This window comes from Primulina tabacum, chromosome 10, assembly GCF_025594145.1.
Source record: "Primulina tabacum isolate GXHZ01 chromosome 10, ASM2559414v2, whole genome shotgun sequence".
Classification (NCBI taxonomy): Eukaryota; Viridiplantae; Streptophyta; class Magnoliopsida; order Lamiales; family Gesneriaceae; genus Primulina; species Primulina tabacum.
The window spans coordinates 4,549,809-4,572,148 of NC_134559.1; the positions used below are offsets into that span (position 1 = coordinate 4,549,809).

At 36.3% G+C, this 22,340-nt stretch overlaps 3 protein-coding genes across 3 annotated transcripts; 1 reads left to right on the forward strand and 2 right to left on the reverse strand.

The window, feature by feature from the left end:
• Positions 1-7,130: 7,130 nt before the first annotated feature.
• Positions 7,131-11,152, reverse strand: LOC142505175 (pentatricopeptide repeat-containing protein At2g41080-like). Its single transcript, XM_075618033.1, is given in 4 exon segments — positions 7,131-7,669; positions 7,672-9,221; positions 9,600-10,348; positions 10,851-11,152. Coding segments are annotated over 3 exon segments (1,893 nt in total). The 5' UTR covers positions 9,623-10,348; positions 10,851-11,152; the 3' UTR covers positions 7,131-7,349.
• A 1,085-nt stretch (positions 11,153-12,237) lies between these two features.
• Positions 12,238-14,138, forward strand: LOC142505084 (uncharacterized). Its single transcript, XM_075617909.1, has 3 exons — positions 12,238-12,731; positions 13,324-13,530; positions 13,690-14,138. The coding sequence occupies exons 1-3, from the start codon at positions 12,285-12,287 to the stop codon at positions 13,771-13,773; spliced, it is 738 nt and encodes a 245-aa protein (XP_075474024.1). The 5' UTR covers positions 12,238-12,284; the 3' UTR covers positions 13,774-14,138.
• Positions 14,139-14,513: 375 nt separating this feature from the next.
• On the reverse strand, positions 14,514-19,170 carry LOC142505083 (SH3 domain-containing protein 2-like). Its single transcript, XM_075617908.1, has 10 exons — positions 18,920-19,170; positions 18,164-18,286; positions 17,862-17,931; positions 17,509-17,660; positions 16,920-17,021; positions 16,487-16,687; positions 16,337-16,399; positions 16,077-16,226; positions 15,897-15,971; positions 14,514-14,849 (listed from the first exon to the last, which is right to left on the reverse strand). The coding sequence occupies exons 1-10, from the start codon at positions 18,977-18,979 to the stop codon at positions 14,733-14,735; spliced, it is 1,113 nt and encodes a 370-aa protein (XP_075474023.1). The 5' UTR covers positions 18,980-19,170; the 3' UTR covers positions 14,514-14,732.
• Positions 19,171-22,340: the final 3,170 nt, after the last annotated feature.

Genomic DNA, 22,340 nt, shown 5'->3' on the forward strand with positions numbered 1-22,340 from the left:
TTGTTAACGTTATAATAAGAAGTCTTACTCCTATACTCGTGAATACTGAAATTGAAGATTGTTGAGTAGTGTATGATTTTTGTGGCTAATAATGATTCGATATAATGACAAATGATTAATCATAAAATGATTTAATGACATGATATTTTGTGACATTGAAGCAATCGATTTATCGTCGATTTCTAGAATAAATCCGATAAATTGTGAAATCATACTGAAATTGAAGATTGTTGAGTAGTGTATGATTTTAACGAAGTAGAGAAGATTATAGTGGTGTTATTTTGAATTATTCCTAATTTGTTTTAATTAGGGATTTTTAATCGTTGGGTTGAGATTGTAGAGTTGTTTGTCAGTTGTTATTAATTCTGATTATGTATTCGGAGTCTACGAAGTATAGGCTACACGTTGATATAAAGTTTTTGTAATTTGACGGATGTTGTAAAATAGCCTATTATTTGAAGCTAATTAATTAGGGTGTGTTTGATGGTAGTATTGTGAATTAAATACACCAGAATATTAAATTGTTGAACAATACGAATTTATAATCGAGTTTTATATTTTGTTGAATTAATTGTTGTTGGGCTATTTGATGTTATAAATTGAGGCTGTTATAACTGTGTTGATACGGTGACAATGATCTGATAATTATTGTTGAATTATTTAGATACATCACAAGCCTCAGGATCAAAGAAATAGCCAGATTGTATATATACTCGATTATCAGGTACGTGTTGACGTACGAGCATATGTTGTTATTGTTTAGTATTGATGAATACTATTGTGTTGAACGATGATAAATCACCGGAATTGGGTGATTTGGTATTATATTTGTTGTTGTTTATTATTGTTGATATTGTTGACTATCGTTGTTGGGAGACGTCTCGTTGATGTTGTCACGTTGATGTTGTTCGTTCAACGATATTGCCGTCGCCGGTGTTGGGGTGCGACGTATCGTTGATGTTGTTATTCGTTCGACGATATTGCTGTCGCCGGTGTTGGGGTGCGACGTGTCGTCGATGTTGTTGTTCGTTCGACGATATTGCTGTCGCCGATGTTGGGGTGCGACGTATCGTCGATGTTGTTGCATTGTGATGTTGTTGAGGTTGTTGTTGGCTGATTGTCCAGAAACGGCAAAGGGGGTATTTCTATTATGATTTCAGTTATATTTTATGTTGTTAATATAACTGTTATGTATTGCGATGATGATTGTTGTATATGCTCACCCTTTGAGGGCTGTTTCTGTTGGGCAGGTTACAGGACTATGCGTGAGACATGATAGTGGTGAAGGACTAGGTGTGTCTAGTCAAACAGTCTTGTAGTTGATAGTAGATAGAGACAATGTAGCTTATTGTCTTATTTGAGTTGTATGTGTGTATGTATTATACTGTTTCTGCTACACTGACGTAGATAGTGTGGTGATTGCACTATTTTGTCGTATATGCATTATATTATTACTTCGTCGAAAAAAAAAATATTATGCATATGACGTCACATGTTGCATGATTACGTGACAAGGTTTGGGGCGCCACATTTGGTGGTATCAGAGCATATGTTAGATGTCTGGGATAGTTAAGAGTTGGGTTTGTGATGAGGGAGTTGGATGACGATATTATCTGCGTGTGTCTGTGCATTTGACTTGTTATGATGATTTCTCGATATGATTGATTGTCTTGCGTGTACTTTCGTGCGAAAGATGTGATGATGATTACTGGATTGTAATTGTTAAATGTTGTGATTAACAATTTGATTATCAGTGATGGCAGCTAGAGAACAGGTACATCCACACGAGGAAACAGATGAGGTTGACAATGGGTTTGGACAGATGAATCCATTGCCACCTCCTCCTATGGGACATGCACCTGCAGATCAGCCTTTATTGCCTGGTGAGTTGACTTTGGCACAGTTCAGCAGTTATCTTCCGCCGAGATTTGATAGTTCTGAGACTGGTGAGCGAGCCGAGGAGTGGATTGAGAGGATAGAGCAGATATTTGTGACCGCTCCGTGTGCTAGGTCTGCTTGGTTACGATTGGCTACATTTCAGCTTTCGAGGAATGTATTATTGTGGTGGCAGACGACTGAGGCCGGATTGAGAGCTCAGGGCCGTACTGTTGATTGGGATGTGTTTCGGTCTCGTTTTCTTGATAAATATTTTTCTATAGCAGCCAGACAAAAGAAAGAGAAAGAATTTGAGGATTTGAGAAAGGGTAGTATGTCTGTTGCTGAGTATGAGACTCGATATTCTGCATTGCTGAAATATGTGCCACATATTGCTACGAATGTTCATGCTAAGATGAGGCATTTCTTGAAAGGGTTGAAGTTAGAGTTATTTGATCGTGTGCAATCGAACAACCCAGTATCATTTGAGGATGCAGTGACGAGAGTTGAGATGGCTGAGTTGGTTATGCAGGAGTATGGGGCTCAGGGACGATTATCAGAGCCAACTAGGGAGTCATTGCGACCTCAGGGACAGTCTTTTAAATATCAGAAGGGTTCATCTTCTTCTTCAGCATCATCTGGGAAGCGTCGATTTGATTCACGACGTGTTGAGAGTCGTGGGGGCAGTTCTCAGTCTGTTCAGGGACAGAGAGGAGAGTCCAGAGCAGTGAGATGTTATCGTTGTGGGGGACCTCATCTGATCAGAGAGTGTACACAGACCGAGATCACCTGTTTTGAGTGTGGCGGTGTTGGTCATCTGGCGAGACAGTGTCCTAGTCGTGAGGGACAGCGAGAGCCTAGGAGTGCTAGAGGTAGATCCTCAGAGAGAGGAGGACGACAGCCTCAGCAGTTTACACCACGACCTTCTGGAGGACAGCCACGTATGCAGGGAGCTGGTCCGCCTCAGGCACAGGTGTATGCTTTGACACGAGAGCAGGCAGAGGAGGCACGAGAGGAGATGATAGCGGGTAAGTGTTATTTATGTTCTTATCCTGCTTATATTCTTATTGATACAGGTGCCTCGCATACTTTTATATCGAAGAGGTTTGTGGTTGAGCATCATATGCGCTCGTCTCCATTGTCTCTGCCTCTTTCTGTCTCGACACCCTCTGGAGTTGATATATCAGTTGTATCTATGATATCAGATGGTATTATTTCTTATGAGGGCTATGAGCTGAGATCTGATATGATTATTCTAGAGATGACTGATTTTGATTGTATTGTGGGAATTAATGTGCTGAGGAGATATTGTGCGACAGTTGATTGTTATCAGCGGGTGGTATATTTTTACACACATGAGAAAGAGCGTTGGACATTTATGGGAAGGGTTCTCGTCCCCGTGTTCCGTTGGTATCTGCCATCCGGATGTCTCGGTTATTGGAGCATGGGCATGAGGGTTATCTTATTTATGCTGTAGATGTGACAGAAAAGAAGAAGGAGGTGGGAATAGAGGAGATACCTATAGTTGCTGAGTTTGCCGATGTATTTCCTGATGAGATTCCAGGCTTCCCACCAGCCCGTGAGGTGGAGTTTGGGATCGAGTTGATGCCAGATACTTCCCCTATTTCTCGTACTCCTTACAGAATGGCACCAGCAGAGTTGAGAGAGTTGAAAACCCAGTTGCAGGACTTGCTGGACAAAGGATACATTCGCCCTAGTGTATCGCCTTGGGGTGCACCAGTCTTATTTGTGAGAAAGAAAGATGGAACTATGCGGCTTTGTATCGACTATCGACAGCTGAATAAGGTAACGATTAAGAATAAATATCCCCTCCCTCGTATTGATGATTTGTTTGATCAGTTACAGAGAACCTCAGTATATTCGAAGATTGATTTGAGGTCAGGATATCATCAGATACGAGTTAGAGAGGAGGATATTAAGAAGACAGCATTCAGGACCAGATATAACGCCCCAGATTCGACGACTGTCATCACTGTATCAAGACGAGTCTTTCCAGCGTGCTTATGTCCTCACTCACACGCACCCTGGGAAACTTCCCAGGAGGTCACCCATCCCAAAATTGCCCCAAGTCAGCACGCTTAACTTTGGAGTTCTTATGTGATGAGCTACCGAAAAGAAGATGCACCTTCGTGATATGAGTAGTACAAATCAAATCTTTTAAGCCCTCTTCAACTGTACAGTCCATTACATTGAACAGTCTCGGAATCCCTCTCATTCCCGTGTGGGTCGGTTCATTCATGTTCCCTCCACCTAGAAGCCTGCCAGGAGCCGCTCATTGTCCGTGCAACTGATGACACCGGCGATCACCCCCCGCCCTCTTCGGCCCCGGGCCTCACATGCCCACCAGCTTCCGCTTGGTTCCTCCCCGAACCACACCGTACTAAGAGAGGTCGGCTCTGAACTAAATACACCAGAATATTAAATTGTTGAACAATACGAATTTATAATCGAGTTTTATATTTTGTTGAATTAATTGTTGTTGGACTATTTGATGTTATAAATTGAGGCTGTTATAACTGTGTTGATACGGTGACAATGATCTGATAATTATTGTTGAATTATTTAGATACATCACAAGCCTCAGGATCAAAGAAATAGCCAGATTGTATATATACTCGATTATCAGGTACGTGTTGACGTACGAGCATATGTTGTTATTGTTTAGTATTGATGAATACTATTGTGTTGAACGATGATAAATCACCGGAATTGGGTGATTTGGTATTATATTTGTTGTTGTTTATTATTGTTGATATTGTTGACTATCGTTGTTGGGAGACGTCTCGTTGATGTTGTCACGTTGATGTTGTTCGTTCAACGATATTGCCATCGCCGGTGTTGGGGTGCGACGTATCGTTGATGTTGTTATTCGTTCGACGATATTGCTGTCGCCGGTTTTGGGGTGCGACGTGTCGTCGATGTTGTTGTTCGTTCGACGATATTGCTGTCGCCGATGTTGGGGTGCGACGTATCGTCGATGTTGTTGCATTGTGATGTTGTTGAGGTTGTTGTTGGCTGATTGTCCAGAAACGGCAAAGGGGGTATTTCTATTATGATTTCAGTTATATTTTATGTTGTTAATATAACTGTTATGTATTGCGATGATGATTGTTGTATATGCTCACCCTTTGAGGGCTGTTTCTGTTGGGCAGGTTACAGGACTATGCGTGAGACATGATAGTGGTGAAGTACTAGGTGTGTCTAGTCAAACAGTCTTGTAGTTGATAGTAGATAGAGACAATGTAGCTTATTGTCTTATTTGAGTTGTATGTGTGTATGTATTATACTGTTTCTGCTACACTGACGTAGATAGTGTGGTGATTGCACTATTTTGTCGTATATGCATTATATTATTACGTCGTCGAAAAAAAAATATTATGCATATGACGTCACATGTTGCATGATTACGTGACAAGGTTTGGGGCGCCACATCGGGTATCGGTGAGATACCTGAATCCGAACTCGAAAATTAATTTCGGGTATCGGGTACCCGACGAACCCGATTTTTTTAAAAAATACCCGACCCGATCGGGTTTTAACCGATCGGATCGGATCGGGTACCCGATACCCGAAAATAAACGTTCACCCCTAATTCTAATAATGAGAAATTTAAAAACCTGCGGCGTTGACTATTGGTTGGATTCCTGCCTCCATTATCCGCGTTTTCCATGTATGAATCGTCAGGTTTAAATACATATGCAACAAGGATTCAAATATGTCAGATCAGTAGGGATGCAAATGTGGCAGATAAAAGTTCAGATTTTGAGATCAGAACTCTGCTAGATCTTGAAACATTTTAGTTTAATCTACCAACCAAAATGTAAATTTGTATGTAAAGATTATAATAAAACAATATTTAAGAAGCCTTGAGATAATGATTTAGTGACTCTGTTAACATTATGCGATAGATTATATCATAAGACCGTTAAGCTCGTAATAAAAACATTATCACCTGCAATATCAAAACAAACAAACGAATTTGATATGATTACTAATATAAAGCAACATAATAAATCATAGACGATAAACATATTTATTGTTAAAAACAAACCAGATGAAGATGTGGGCGAGTAGATCTGATCCATTGAATTGAGTATGACATTTCTACAAATAACCTGTTTGCAACCGGTATCCTTCAGCTTTTGAGAAAAAAGCACAAAGTCAAAACCAACAAAAAAATTAAACTTAAACCAACAAACAGAAAATCATAAATAATCTGTTTATCCATTGGACACTAACCAAGTACTTTTTAAAATTGACTCAAAAAATTTAGAAATTGTAATATCCATGCCAAAAATGGTTATTTGGGAGACGTGATAAAGATATATCAATCAATAAATAAGTCTCTTGTAAGACAGTCTCATATATATTTATTCATGAGAGTGGTCAATCATACTTATATTTATAGTAAAAGTAATATTTTTGACATTAAAAGTAATACTTTTTAATGATTGACCAAAGTAAAAGATTTCTCAAACAAAATTAACTCATAAAATCTCCCACAAAAATTTTTGTGATCACCTGTGTTAGAACCTTGTGACATTAATGTCACACGAAAAGAAAAAAACTTTATTCATTTATGTACCATTCAAAAAGCATAAACTTTTTTTATGGAACTATCACCTAATTCAAACTTTTTAATAAAAATTCTCCTTATTTATAATAATAATTACAAACAATTTTTTAAAAATATAATATAAAATTTTAAAATAATATTAATTATAAACAAATTGAAATGTATATTTTAAAAAATACATAATATATTTTATCCCAACAGCTGGGAACTCCCCATGAGAGCTCTTAGGAGCTTCCATTGGGATGCACTTATGCGTACAGATGTAGGAAAAGAACGTCTTATGATGATATGTTGGGTTAATCACATAAGTTCGTAAGTGTTAAATTTATCAGTGTTGTTTCGATAAATATGGGTGATGATACAATATATGTATGAAAGAAAGTATGGTATTTTGAAACTTTATACACAACTGAGACATATTTTAAAATATGAAATACCAGCAAATATTTAAGCATATGAGAAAATATGTAGATGACTGATGAAGTCATTAGTTCGATTCTTTTACCAAAACTTTATTAGACAAGCCAATCACATAAAATTTGTTAAATATAATTTACTTGATTAAAGTGATTTACATGCTGCTGGCTGAATGTGAAAATAAAATACAGTTTTCTCAAATTTAAATGATAGTCAATCTCCCACATAAATACATAACAAGTTCTTCGTGCATCCGAAAACCCAAACGTACGTAAATTTCCAAGGTTTACAACACCAATAATATAATCAATCAATTTAATTACCAAGCTGAAGATTTCCAACAAGTGGAAAATATATAGGCCATCCATCATTATAGACAAATTATGACTAATTTGTACATTAGTTGTGTAACTAGCAATTTGGGTACAACCTATAAATTACGAAAAATATTGATTAAATCTTACCAATAATCTCCACACGAGCAATGACCATTCTTGAAATGGTGAAACCCGCTTGCGTCCCGGGCTACGATTTCTCGGTTTTTGACGATAGATATGTACTTTATAACAACATGCCAGTCATCACATACCCGTAAATTCTTCATTATCCTAATGGCAATGCCATCTGGTGTGCTCATCAGTGCGTAAGCTAGAGCTATTTTTTCACTGTGGTGCCCCAAATTGTATTCTTTTTCCTCCACATCCATATCGTGAAGAACGACGTCTGTGTCAGGTACATATCCGAGTAGTTTGAGTTCACCTGTTAGTTCTTTCAAGTACAACTATCACCTGTTGTGAAACGATGCACCCGATTCTTCATTTCGAACAAGCTTATCCCGGGTTCTTTCTTGACCATTCTTTCTCTCATGGTTTTCCAAACCTCTGACACATCCAGCCATCTTTTAGCAAAGGCTTGGGTATTTGCAAGGAGCACATAGGACGCGGAATCTTGAGGATCGATTTTCAAAATTTCTTTGCATATTATTTCTGCCATGTCTGGGTTTTTATGAATTTTGCAAGCTGATAGCAAGGTTTTCCAGATGACAACATCAGGCTTTACAGGCATGGATCGAATAAAAGCTTCTCCTTCCGCCAAACGGCCAGCTCTCCCTAGGAGATCAACTATACAGGTATGATGTTTAACTTGAGGCTGCAGCCCATACTTCTTCACCATCAAATCGAAAAATTCAAGTCCTTTATCTGTTAATCCACAATGACTACAGGAATAGAGTAAACTCAAGAATGTGACATCATTTGCTTGCAGTCCTTCAAGTTCCATCCTGTTGAATAACTCAATAGCCTCTTGTCCTCTTCCATGAAAACCATAAGCGGCAATCATTGAGCTCCACAAAACTAGATCTTCTTGAACTCCTTCCTTCTCCCCAAAAACGGTAACAGCATCATCCAAACAGCCACATCGCGAATACATACTAATGAGGGAACTAATAACCCCAGCAACCGACATCGCCCCGGCTTTTACAACCTCAGCGTGAATCTTCTGGCCCTGACCAAGAGTGACCATCTCAGAACACGAGCTAATCACGCTTACAAAGGTGATCTTATCTGGTCGAAATCCTGCCATTTTCATAATGGTGTATTGATCTAGTGCACCCACAGGACACCCATTCTGCACCATCCCAGCAATAAGTATATTACAAGCAACAACATTATGAATCGGCATTAACTGAATCACATTCCCGCCTTCTCTCAAACTACCACACCTCATATACATATTTGCTAATGAACTGCCAACAATCAAATCAAACTCCAGCCCTGATCTAATCGCATAACCATGAGCTTGTATTCCTCTATTCAAATCCTTCAGTCCAGCACATCCCCTCGAAATGCTCCCAAGTGTGTACGCATCAGGTAGAAACCCACAAGCGTGCATTTTCAAGAACAATCTCAACCCCTCCTCATTGTCCTCAAACTTGATCAAGCCTGTAATAATCGCATTCCATGTGGCTGAATTCCTCTCACCCATTTTGTTAAAAACCTCAATTGCAGCACCCAATTCGCCATTTAGTATGTGTCCTCCAAGCAAGATGTTATAGGACATGATATTTCTTTGGGGCATTGTGTTGAACATATTGACAGCGGTTTTTTGCATGCCAAGTTTGGTATAAGCATTCATCAGGTGGTTGGACCAGAACTTGAATCTCGAGCGCCCTCCAGTAATCATGATGGAATGGAGCTGTCGTGTTACGAAAAGCGAGCGGTATTGGACGCATGCTTTGAGCAGGCGGGACAAGAGAGATGAGTCCGACCAGAGAAGATCGAAGACAGAGGACATTGCTAGTCTGAAGTGACCTATGTAGCATATTTCAGCTACCCTGTTCCAAGAGTGGAGGATGACACACGATCAACACTTTAACATTACTTTAAATTCAGAGAAGTAGCAGATATGTTGGACATGAAAAACGAAAATATTTCAGGACTTCTCATAGTAAAATATCATTAGCCCACTCTTTTTGGTTAAAAGAAAGATTGAGCAGCCTATTAGGCTACTTAATTCTGAATCAAGAAATCCTACGTACCAAACAATACCTAAAGCTTCTGTATTAAAGCACTCTACATCAAAACACTTTCTATGTCTAATTCCCATTGCAATGCATGCAAGCAGAACACCAGAATGTGTCAAAAATTCAGGTAACACTATTGTACAGGCATTTCACCCATCAAAAATTCAGTCCACATTTTTGGACACATACAATAGAGAGTTGCTGCATAGCATGCTTTCGTCACACAATCCCTCCACACTGGAAGTCACAATTCACCAGCAGTCTATCAACCCTAGTGATTTTCTTTATATATTGTTCAGTCATTCACAAGAATCCGACCCAAATAGCGTAGAAAAATTCATTTCCTCATGAATGCTGTTATATCTGAGGCAACTCCCTCAACCTCCCAAACAAGCAAGAACTCCAAAACTCCACTTTCATCCTGAAGTTGGGTCTGACAGCTTTGCATTATATACAGTCCATTGGGCTGTCGCAGTGGGAAAAATAATGCAGCTCCAAATCTGCTACTTCCACGCCGGCCACAATCAAATTCCTTTGCTCTTGTCCTGGCCCTGTCTTTGGCCTCAGTCACACTCTGCATTTCACTTCAGTATGAAATTTGAAACATTATATATTGGGAAGTGAAGGTCTTGTCGGTCTGCTGGCTCCATTCGTGTCACAAAAATCAAGAGAAGAAAGAAACTTTGAAAGTCCTACAAAAAATGTAAAATGAGTACATAAAAGAGTTACCTTTGGAGATTGTTTTGACATAGGTTGCCTTTTCAAATAAACCCTTTGAACCTGTTTCTTCTCCTATTCTGTCGTTATCTTAGCAACAGTTGGCCTGTAAAGAATCACGGTTCTATCGATCTCTGCCCAAGGATTACTGAATCGGTTGTTGCCTCCAATTGCTTCAGCACATCATCCAACTCTCCCGGACAGGTACCATGTATTTTGATCTGAGATAATGTTGAACAATCAATGCAAATTATGTTATTATCATCCCTCTTAATACCAAATATATGCGAGCACAGTAAATTTTGATTCAACTACCAGTATTAACTAGAAGAAATTAATCAAAAATCCCATAATAACAAACAAATTATTATATAAAAAACATCTAGCAAAGTGAAAACGGAACCAGTAGTTTAATCCATGGCGGGGTAGATTGGGCAGCCTAAATTGTACACATGATTTTATTTTTCTGTCATTCGACGAGCTGGAACAGATTGAAGAAATCTTCGAGTCAAAACACATTAAATTGCACATATTTTCCATTGCAGACAGATAAACGAGGCTGGCATTTTTCAGAACGACATTCTATTTTGGCTAATCGTGCAGTGTCTCAAATCAATTTCATGACATTATATTGCAAGGGATCATGTAAGCCGAAAATGATGCCTTACCACCTGTTATCTTAAAGAATCCTAAACCACGTTTTTTACAAAAAATTACAATTACTTTGAGAAGTTCATTGGCTTCCAGGGTTTCAATCGGCGCCGTCACAACGGAGTCAGTGACGCCGGATTTGCCAACTTGCTGTGACTTGAGCTTTTTGCCCTAACTGTGAGCATACGAAGCCAACTCTTTCTTCTCCTTCACGCTCAGATTTGGAGGCTGCTTCGCTTATATTTCCCCAATTTTTCGATCTCAAAACCCTCTCTAAACCTTCAGAAGCATCTACCTTGGAATTAATCTCGACTTTTGAATCCGTTGAATCATTTGATAAAACGGGTTTTTATTCTCTAAACTCAAATTTGCTCTTAAAAATATATATACGAGTATGTTTGCATTTGTTCGTTCAAAAAAATGTTCACGCACTCTTTAAGTTTTTTTGTTTTTATTTTTGTTTTTGTTTTATTGTATAGAAATCATACAAAACATTGAAAATTTATTATTAATTTATAATTTTTGAATATTCAAACAAATATTGATATCAATGATATATTTATTTTACGAGTAAAAATTAATACATAACATTGAAAATATGATACTAATATGATATTTAAGTACCAAATATAATGACACATTTATCTTTTAAAGAATAAAAATCGATACAAAATATTTAAAATATGATGTCAATATATGATATTTGAGTTTATGTTTTAGTTCGGATATTTATATATGATATCCAAACATTTCGATTTTAATAAAATTGTCCAATTTTATACTCAAATATTATTATTTTGTATCAAATATGTTGATCCTTATATATCATTTATTAGTATCATATTTTCAATGTTTTTATTGATTTTCATATCAAAAAAAGAAATTGAGTTCAGAAAGTACAAAATATTTCGTGAATTAGACAATGCAAACATATATATTTTTCGACATAGACTAAATGCAAATTAAATTTGGATTAAGAGGTTTAAAACAAATTTTATGAAGACCACATGATCGCGAAGCTTATCCAGGGGATGTTTTTTATTTGCATTCACGTCTTTTAGAAAGAGCCGCTAAATCAAGTTTTAGTTTAGATGAAGGAAATATGATCGCCTTACCAATAGTTGAAAGTCAATCGGGGGTAGTTCTTCTTAATGTGCAGATGAATTTACCCATTTATTATCTATCTATCACTAATATTTTCACCACACTCCATTGAATAAATTATTACATTCCATTTTGACTTTTTTACATTAAAAATATTAAAATCATTATTTTTGTTACATAGTAAAAATAAACACTTTTAAAACATAAATTTTTTTTTGAAATCTTAAAACATAATTTTTAAACAGTTTTTTATTTTCACTTTTGATAAAATATTATGTTAATAACACATTAATTTCGATAAAATGTCTCCCACTCCTTTTCTTTTAGTTATGATAATATAATTATATCGTCAGTCTTTAAAAGAAAAGGTTAAAAAATAACAAGACTATACTGAGCTTCGCAATGGCGACACTATTTGCTTCCTCCCCACACCTGATACTACGTCGTTTCGTCGTCCCCTTCCTCCCTACATGTCCATATCGTCAACCCAAGCAATATCTTCCACTCAGAACGAAACCATATCTTTCCTTCTCGAGGACTCTAAGCTTCCTCCCTAATCCACGCGCCATTTCGCAGCGGACAGAAGATGATGTTTCTGTGCTAGATATCGAGGAAACCCATTCTGAAATCGAGAAAAGTTCCAGTGCAGATGCCTCTGAAGGTTCGGAGAGGATTTTGATTTCGAAAATTGAGCCTCCGAGTCTCAGCGTGAAGGAGAAGAAAGAGTTGGCTTCGTATGCTCACAGTTTGGGCAAAAAGCTCAAGTCACAGCAAGTTGGCAAATCTGGCGTCACTGACACTGTTGTGACGGCGTTGATTGAAACCCTTGAAGCCAATGAACTTCTCAAGGTAATTGTAATGTTCTGTCAAAACTGTGGTTTAGGATTCTTTAAGGTAATGGATGGTAAAAATGCCAGATAAACAGACAAGGCATCATTTTCAACTTACATGATCTCTTGCAATATAATGTAATGAAATTGATTTGAGACACAGCACGAATGGACAAGATGAAATGTCAGTTCTGAAAAATGCCAGCCTCATTATCTGTCTGTCTTCAATTGTTTAGATTTCTTTGCTTAGTTTTAAAAAGTCTGTTTTTCTAGTTTGTGTTGAGGTTCATGTAAATACATAAACTTGAACTTCATTTTGTACTGCTTTGATACAAGAGGATGATCAATCTGTTCCAGCTCGTCGAATAACAGAAAAATATGTGTACAGTTCAGACTGCCCCATATACCCCGCCACGGGTTAAATTACTGTTTTCTTTTCACTTTGTTAGGTGCTTTTTATATAACATTTTTGATTGGTATTATGGGATTTGCCATGAATTTCTTTTAGTTAACACTGATAATTGAATCAAAATTTAGTTTGCTCTCATGTTTTTGGTACTAGTAGGGATGAAAAGAAAATAATTTGCATTGATTGTTCAACGTTATGTCAGCTCAAAATACATGGTACCTGTCCGGGAGAATTAGATGATGTGCTGAAGCAGTTGGAGCTATCAACTGGTTCGGTAATTGTTGGGCGGATCGGTAGAACCGTGATTCTTTACAGGCCAAGCATTGCTAAGCTAAAGGCAGAAGAGAAGAAGAAACAAGTTCAAAGGGTTTATTTGAAAAGGCACTCTATGTCAAAACAATCTCCAAAGGTAAGTCTTTTATGTACTCATTTTAAATATTTTGTAGGACTCGCAAAGTTTCTTTCTTCTGCTCTTGATTTTTATGACATGGGTGGACCCAGCAGAACCGACAAGACCTTCGCTTCCCAATATATAATGTTTCGAGTTTCATGCTGAACTGAAATGCAGAGTGAAAGACTAAGGCCAAAGACAGGGCCAGGACAAGAGCAAAGAAAATTTGGTGGTGGCAGGCGAAGAAGTAGCAGATTTTGAGCTGCCATAATTTTTCCCACTTAGACAGCCCAACGGACGGCATATCATGCAAAGCCATCGAACCCAACTTCAGGATGAAAGTTAAGTTTTGGAGTTCATGCTTGTTTGTGAGGTCAAGGGAGTTGCCGAAGATATAATAGATTCTTGAGGTAATGAATTTTTCTCCAATATCTGGGACGGATTCTAGTGAATGACTAAACAATATATAACGAAAATGACTAGGGTTGATAGACTGCTGCTGAATAGTGACTTCCTTCCTGTGTGGAGGGATTGATTGTATGATGAAAGCATTTTATGTTGCAACTCCCTTATGTATGTGCTAACATATGGATTTTTAAAAAAATATGGGTGAAATACCTGTACAATAGTGTTGCCTATATTTAAATATAAGCAGTTTTCATTTTGATGAAGTATTTGATCAAGTCAGATGCATAAAACTTAATCGTATTTTATTCAATAGCTATTTTTGATTACTTGTTGCTCCGCAACTAATCGAACTGACATTAGCCAAGAGATGAGAACAACGTCAATATTGATTTCAAATTCACATTAAACTATCTCAATGATATAACGATGACTTGCAAGAAGATGATGTCGTCAAATAAGAGATTATTGGAGATAAGATTGTGCGAAATTACATTTGCCATCGACTTGTATTTTTTAATCAGAAAGTGATTTCAGAATGAATATTTCACTAGTTACTTTAACGATTCCATATAACGCATAAATAACAAGTGATATGTCAGATCGGAATTCTGCATTCATATATATAAAACAAAAAGGAGAAAGCTTCTCAAACGTATGTTGCTTAAAGCTCTAACCACATGAGCCATAATACATTTATATAAGCAAACGGGAAATGGGTGGTATATAACACAGAGGAAGCTGGCGCAAATGCGTTTGCTTAACAAGGATACAAAAGGTTGTATATTGATATTCGAATCTCCACCATAACAAGTTCAGAAAACTTCCGCCATCTTACTTGCAAGAACACGGTCTCGTTTTTCAATGTATCCAAATGGAAACCAACCTGCTTTTCCTTTGCATTCCCCTTCAGCCCAGCCATCATTTGAAATCTTGAAAAGGAAAAAATATATATTTAACTAATTGTTTCGTCTGCTATATTTCGTACAGAACTTGCGAAATCAAGAAATTCATCCGTGAGAAAATGTAGAAAACAAGCATGAAATCTTGTAAACTAAATGCGGAGTCTCAAGGTAAGGGCAAACAGAGAAAGCTGCGGGAAGAGTAGCAAACTGTTTTTTATGCTAAGGGAGACGACTATTCTTTGTATTCAATTTTCCATATTCCATTTGCACTTCTGCATCGATGTTACACATGCCCCCAACCACAAACTTGGATATGCTTCAAACAAAACGTTGGAAATGTTTTACACTTTTTTATGATAAACTGGAAGACATCCAGCTACTTCGTTTTATGTTTCTGTGCAAATAATTGTTTCTTCCCGTATCTAAATGAAGAAAGACCCCAAACAATATGGATTGGTTACAATGATGCAGCTTCATCAATTTTAGATCCTCTCTCTCAAAAACAAAATAAAATAAAAATTAGATTCTCTCCGAATGGATGGATATCGAAAAACATTTGAAATCATGTGCTTTTAAAACAATGGATTGGCTAGCCAAGGTTAAAGATTTGAAACAGGAATTTTGTCAAAAAAATAGTCTAAATAATCAACTGAGATGGTTGATTTCGTATAAAACCATAAACTGAAGTCTAAAACAAAGCTTAAAGGTAATCAGCCTTTAATATGACCAAAGACTTTCCAATGAGTGCACAATCTTAAGGTGGATGCAGCCAAGTACAATTTATTTTTGGTCACAAAACCATGTCATCCAAATAGACACGGACCTCAGCCTAAAATAACTATCATAACTTCAGTATCAACCCAAGTATAATTTATTTTTGGTCACAAAACCATGTCATCAATATAGACACGGACCTCAGCCTAAAATAACTATCATAACTTCAGTATCAACCATCGACTACAGATATTTATTAATCTTGCATGTATCAGACTAAGCTCTGAGTGCAGTAAAATTTCAGTATCCTTGCCTAAATATGATGGCAAATGATTATAACTCAATCAAAGAATAGCAAACCTTTCGCACAACAACATAGTCTCCAATCGACAAATTAAGCTCCACGTCAGATTCAGCTTGATAAGAGTACACCACCTGTTGTAGAAGCATTGCAAAATGGACATAATTTATCAATTACCATCAAATCTCCTGTCTTTATAGTTTCATACCTTGCATATCAACTTAAAAAGTCAGACTTACTTCCCCAAGAAAGTATCCCATGCCATCACTAAATCCATTCTGCACAGGCAAAGAAGTCGCACCGTTTACTTCTTCATAAGATGGAGGAGCAGGCACACTATCCATGCTTGGAGAAGGCGCAGCTTCAATTCTTTGGCGCTCTGACATCATCTAGAAACATCCGAAATACATGATGTTTCAGATTCTAAAGTTAAAAAGTCACATGACAGGCTACCCCCCTTTCCTTCTCCATAAATAACAGATAAGACCATTACACCTACCTCGCCTTCTAATTGATCAAGAATTTGAAGAACACGCTGATGGTAGGCACGTTCTGCTTCAACCTTGAATACAGAAGCAAAACAATTTAGGGACAACTGACAAGACTGGTAGCGAAACTTTTACTCAGTTGAGAAATCAGAAATCATTACCATGGCTATTAGTCGTTGAAGTGTCAATCTTTGTTGCTGAGATTCCACTGCAGCCATTGCTGCAGCTGATTCTTTCCCCAACATGGCCACATTAGACTTCAGGTCATGCAGTTTAATTTCAGCTGCTTCAAGTTTCAAAACCATGTCCGGATGGGCAGTTCCTTCTCTGACTTTGGCTTGTTTTTTGGCAACATCAACAGCCTATCTAGGTTGAAAGAATATAGAACGTCTAGTGAGAGGCAGATTAAATCAAATAAAATACAACTTAAATAAAAGGAGATAATTCACAGTTGACATGATAAAAATGGATAAACATCGCGAAAAAAATTCATAAAAGATAATAGGAGCCAAAATCTTGTTGACAACAGAAACAGAAAATAGGAAATAAATTCGCATAACTTCCAGACAGAACAGCATGATTACATTAAAGTACCTGAGCTTCCGCCTCTTGCCGCATTCTATCGTATCTCTGAGCAAGATGGCGAGCATCTTCCAGTGGAGCTCCCATTACCATAGCTCTTAAAGGTTCAGCCACCTGACAGAAGAGTCAAGTCTTTAACTAATGGAGCAAAATCAAATAATTCGCAAGGAACCCAAATGCGATATAACACAATTATTAAAACTAAGTCATAGCACCAATAGTAGATATAATATTGTGAATTTGTGATGATACAAAAACATTTAACATTATCTATTGGATAAGATCCACCACTAAAACAATGCACCAACACCAATTTTTCAAGATAAAAACTTACCAAAATATCGTACTTAGACACAAGGAGAAATCTGACATAATTGTGCCGCACAAACTAACAGAAGCTATAAGGGCAGTAGAAAAGTGGGTAAATTATTAAACAGGGTATGATGCCGTTTGCAGGAAGTAATGGGCAATTCTGCAAGAAATCCCTAATGTTATATCCAAAACAAGATTATGGAAAATATTAACAGGAATATAAAAAGTAATGTCACGTAATTACAACAACTAAACATTCCATTGGAGGTGAGAAAGTCATGATTATGACCTGTGTTCCCAAAACTTTTAAGAGATTTCCACGTTCTTTCTCCATTAGAGCACGAGCTCGTGCAAAATTTGATGCAGCTTTTGATAATAAGTTACCACTGGTACATGTGTTCTCGGCTCCATACTTCCTGCTATCCTCCGACATTTTAGTTCCTGAACAAAACATGAAAACATAAAGGAATCAACATCATACAAATTACCGAGGTCAACCAACTAATTTAAGTGATAGTGATAGAATAGTTGGTTCCCCAAGACTAGTCATAAATTTGAGCCATATGAGGTCCATGATTTTGACAAAATTTAGACATGAATAAATATTCAATGTAAGAGTAGCATTCAGGTAATTTTGATGACCTATCTCAACTTGCTTAGACCCGGTAACAATATAACCTTCAACACCACGGACAATGTCTCTTTGAAAATGCTGAAAATGGAAGACAAAAGAAAATTAAACGTAGAATTTTACTAAGGCATAAAGTATCTGCTCTATTTCAGAGAATATACTACAACATTCAGAGACTTGAGAGATTCCAAAAACAAGAATGCTCATCTGTGCTGCATGTCAGCACCCACGTGCACACACTTGAATATACGCGTTAACTAGATGATACTGGACAGAGACACAATCGGAAAAGATTTAACTGAAGAGAAATAACCTTGGCAGCACGAGTAGATATGTAGAGCCTTTCAAGCTTCTGGTGCTGTATGAGCTCAGGATCATCAGTTACAATATAGTCTGAACCTCCATAAACCCCTGCTCCAAATTGCTTAAAGACAGCCTGAAATAAAATCATATACGAGACGGTATTAGACACCAAACAATATCACTTAAAAAAAGTCCACAAAAACAGGCAAAATCGTCATAGGACAAAAACTAGCTTGGGCTAAATGAAAGAGCAACTCAAAATTGACCCAGTATAATTGTCCTTGTTGGATAGCAAACAGAATATAAGCCCCAGGCATCAGCATGAAACCACACACGGAAAACAAATAGACGCATAGCGCTTGTGTAGGGTTCATTTTCACGCATAGCAATCTTCCACTCTACCAGAAAAAAATGTACACGTAGAAGCCAGTACGAGCTAATGAGCCAACATTCGAACCACAAATACCACATCTACAGTTGTCAAAACTCGATTTCTACCCAGGAAAAAGAAATTAATGCTATCGATCCTGAACCAAAGCGATTGCACTTCCGGCTACACTCGACTCCTAACGCTGGAACAGATAAAAATAATCAAACTCACACACAAACCGTACAATGCGACACAACCGATGACTTGTGAAGATCTACATAACGCGTTACTCGGAGTTGGTGACTGATCCGAATGATTTCGAATACAAATCGATATCTGATACACAGAGAAGCTCAAAAACATACTGATCCGTGAATCAGGGGAGAAAAAGATCACCTGTTGTTGCCTTGCGACCTGTTCTCGGAGCCTGGAGGCTTGTTTTCTGATGGCATCCATCAACGAGTCGATCTATAGCCTTTAAACTCGTATCTATATAAGCGTGCGGTTGAACAAATCTGCGTTGGAATTTTCAATTCGTAAGAGAACGGAAAAAGATTAGGGATGCGATTGAAAAATGAATGGCAACTCGAACGGAACTTTTGTGGATTAAATTATTTTGATTTGATTTTTGATCGGCGATTTTGAATTTTAAGTCCTTTTTAATTTCAAGAAAGAATATATATTGAAATAAATAATTTAACGAATATTTAAAAAAAAACAAAAATCTTAAAAAAATAATTTTAAATTATTATTAATAAAATATATAAGACTCGAATTCGAGTGATTCTCGTTTTTAGACTATAAGACGTCACTCGGGCCGTTTGACTGGAGGCATAAGATTATTATAAAAGGTATAAAAAAAATAGTCATTTTTTTACCTTAAAATCAAGAAATTGATTTTTCAGTTATTTCAAAAAATTATCTTTTAATTTCAAATATATTAGCTAATATTTTACCATGATTACTTTCTTTACATGAATACCCAAATCATAATTAAAATATTATAATTTAGATTAAATTGATACTAGAAAATTATATTTAAAGTGTTGACATTAAACATTATTAATAAAAATTTTACAATAATACAAACTATTTTAGTCATATCTAATTTATTTTTTCAAACATCCAAATTGGTGAATTCTTAATCTAAGATCAAAGGTAAATACATCAATAAAATAGATATCTTTCTGAAGATTACACAGGTATTTTTAAAAATCAAATTTTAGCATATTATAATGGTAAATAAATTTTAAGGATTATTCATTTTTTTAAAAAAAAAACTTTATTTTTCACAATGTTCATGCTTGAAATAGATAGTGAAAAAGATGATACAATCCAAACTTCTACATAGTTTGGCAAATAAAAAAACACACAGAGGACTCATTGAAATATGCCAATTTTCATGGTTATGCAACTGTCTTGGTTCCCATAACACAATCCGAACAAATTTTATTTACAAGGGGTTTTTTAATCCGTCGCTAAAATTGGCGAAAATTTTCCATCCCAAATTTTTAAATGACGGCGGTTTTGGTTAGAACCGTGGCAAAATTTTGCATCACCTTTCTTTTTTGCAGTGGAAGAAGATTACATGCATCTTCGAATTTGGGGAAGCTCATCAACTACACCAAAAATAAAAGCTTAAGTTGGTCGTATCCACGAACCGGCTGCAGCAGCATGTTCTTCTACCTCAGTCCGGCGCCTGCAGCAAGTAGAAAGGGTTAATGGAAAATCCTGGTATCATGTAGAAGGAGAAAGAAATGATTTTCACAAATCTAGAGATAGTTTCCGACATATGTTGGATCGGCTGGCAATAAAAATGAAATAAATCAATTATTTTACCTTTTCTTTTAAGCTCGTTACGAATTTGGATCTAATTCAGTCATCCAACTCAATTTATGTTGTCAGTTGTTGGTTGATTAGATTGAGATAAGACATACTTTGAATTTATCAGCAACCTTTGAGAATATAAACCAAGGGATGATCCATAAACCTCAATAGCTGACTTACACTTACCTTGCAACACTGCTTCATTTCTGTTTTGCCAAATACACCAAGACAATATTGCTGCTAATTAATTCAATCTCGTCTTTCTTCGTGTGATGAACAATGTGATCCCACTAATTTGATAGAGAATACAAAGAAGAGAGATTGCTAGCGATAGAACTCGAGCTCCAAATAACTCGCACAAATGGACACGCTACCAATGCATGGAATCCATGCATCCTCAGGCATAGAAAGTTTCGAACCTTGGCTGTGACATCCACCCTTCGAAATTCCAATGCTTTAATAGTTGGCAAGTAAGAGGAAAAGGTTCTCCATAGAAAGTTTCGAATAGACTGATGCCATAATTAATTCTGGTCGGATCCTTGTTTCAAAGAACGGATTTAATGCATCTGAGAGCCAAAGATCTGTCCAAATATTTGTTTGGAGACCCAAACCAATTCTCTTCGTAGCCCTTTTACGAATAAGTTATAGAGTAGGCATAAAGCTCCTCCACACATAGCTAGGATTGCTCATAATGGAAGTGAAAATAGATGATGTCCAATAATTGTAGAAATCCACCCATCTAGCCAGCTGCTTCCAATTTTCAAGATAGAAGATCAACATAATATATTATAATTTGCAAAAAAAAAATATTATTTATTTAACAAGAAGTTAAAGTTGCATTAATAGAACAACTTGAAATCAAACCAGTACAAAAATTCAGCAACTATGTTTATAAGTTTAAAATACCATAAGTTCAACGTCAAACTGTTTCAGATTCATCAGTCTCGTGTAATTACAAGGCTTTAACTGTTGGACAAATCAAGCCGTTCAGATTCTATCAAAAGCTCGAGTTACAGATATGATAAGAAGATAATCACTTGTATCTGTTTCTAACCGAACCACTTTATAGAACAAATGCTCAGAGTCCGACCATTCAACTCTAATCGCTCAGACATTGACAGATCAAGATGGATAAAACAACTCAAATTTTTCAATGACTAGCGGAAAAAGTGTCAAATGTTGAAAAATATATTTAAAATGTGTGTATTGAATATTTGAATGTTGAAAATAAGAGTTGTAAATATTGAAAATTAGTGTGTGATGATGTATTTTATTTTTGGATTATTTGTAAAGATTTCCTATAAATAGATCTCTCATTTGTGAAGAAAATCACAATTGAGTAGAGAGAAAAATATTATAAAGTGTGTAGTTTAGTAAATTTTGAGAGTTTGAGATTTTTACTTTTTACCATAAATTTTTACTTTTTCACAACACGTTATCAGCACGAAGCTCTAAAAGTCCTTCATATTTTTCCAAGCTCCAAACAGAAGAAAAAGGTAACAAAAGTAATAATATTTATTTTACTGTTATTTATTTATTGTGTATTTATTTAATATACAATATAATGTTATTATTAGAAATAATAAAAATAAATTTTTCAAAAACTTGTTATAAATCCTGGGAGGATGTTAAGACGACATCCCACACTCCCGGTAAGTCCCGGTAAGGGATACGACAAGTATAAAAGCCTATAAGATTTTTAAACAAAATAACTTACGACACCTCATTATAATAATGTGATATGATATACATAATTATTTAAACATGATTAATATTATATTCACCATATTATTACCATAAAATTATACAAATACATACATTTATTTTTTGTACACCAACGGTCATAAACGGTAACAAAACGGCTAGTTTTTACCCTATAAATATCATCTCACAAACACATTCAATCACTCCAACTTTCTCTTCTTCTCTAAAAATTATTCTTCATCAAATTTTTCGAAGAAAAAAGAAGATGACTTTCTCAAAGTTATTT

What these genes read in the sequence shown, in the direction of transcription:
- LOC142505084 (XM_075617909.1), top strand. Translation starts at nt 12,285, where the DNA reads ATGGCGACACTATTTGCTTCCTCCCCACACCTGATACTACGTCGTTTC. An exon ending in AAGCCAATGAACTTCTCAAG is followed by an intron (nt 12,732 to 13,323) that starts GTAATTGTAATG and finishes ACGTTATGTCAG; the next exon opens with CTCAAAATACATGGTACCTG. An exon ending in TGTCAAAACAATCTCCAAAG is followed by an intron (nt 13,531 to 13,689) that starts GTAAGTCTTTTA and finishes ACTGAAATGCAG; the next exon opens with AGTGAAAGACTAAGGCCAAA.
- LOC142505083 (XM_075617908.1), bottom strand. Translation starts at nt 18,979, where the DNA reads ATGGATGCCATCAGAAAACAAGCCTCCAGGCTCCGAGAACAGGTCGCA. An exon ending in GGCAAGAGGCGGAAGCTCAG is followed by an intron (nt 16,688 to 16,919) that starts GTACTTTAATGT and finishes CAACCTAGATAG; the next exon opens with GCTGTTGATGTTGCCAAAAA. An exon ending in ACTATGTTGTTGTGCGAAAG is followed by an intron (nt 14,850 to 15,896) that starts GTTTGCTATTCT and finishes TTCCTTTTCAAG; the next exon opens with ATTTCAAATGATGGCTGGGC.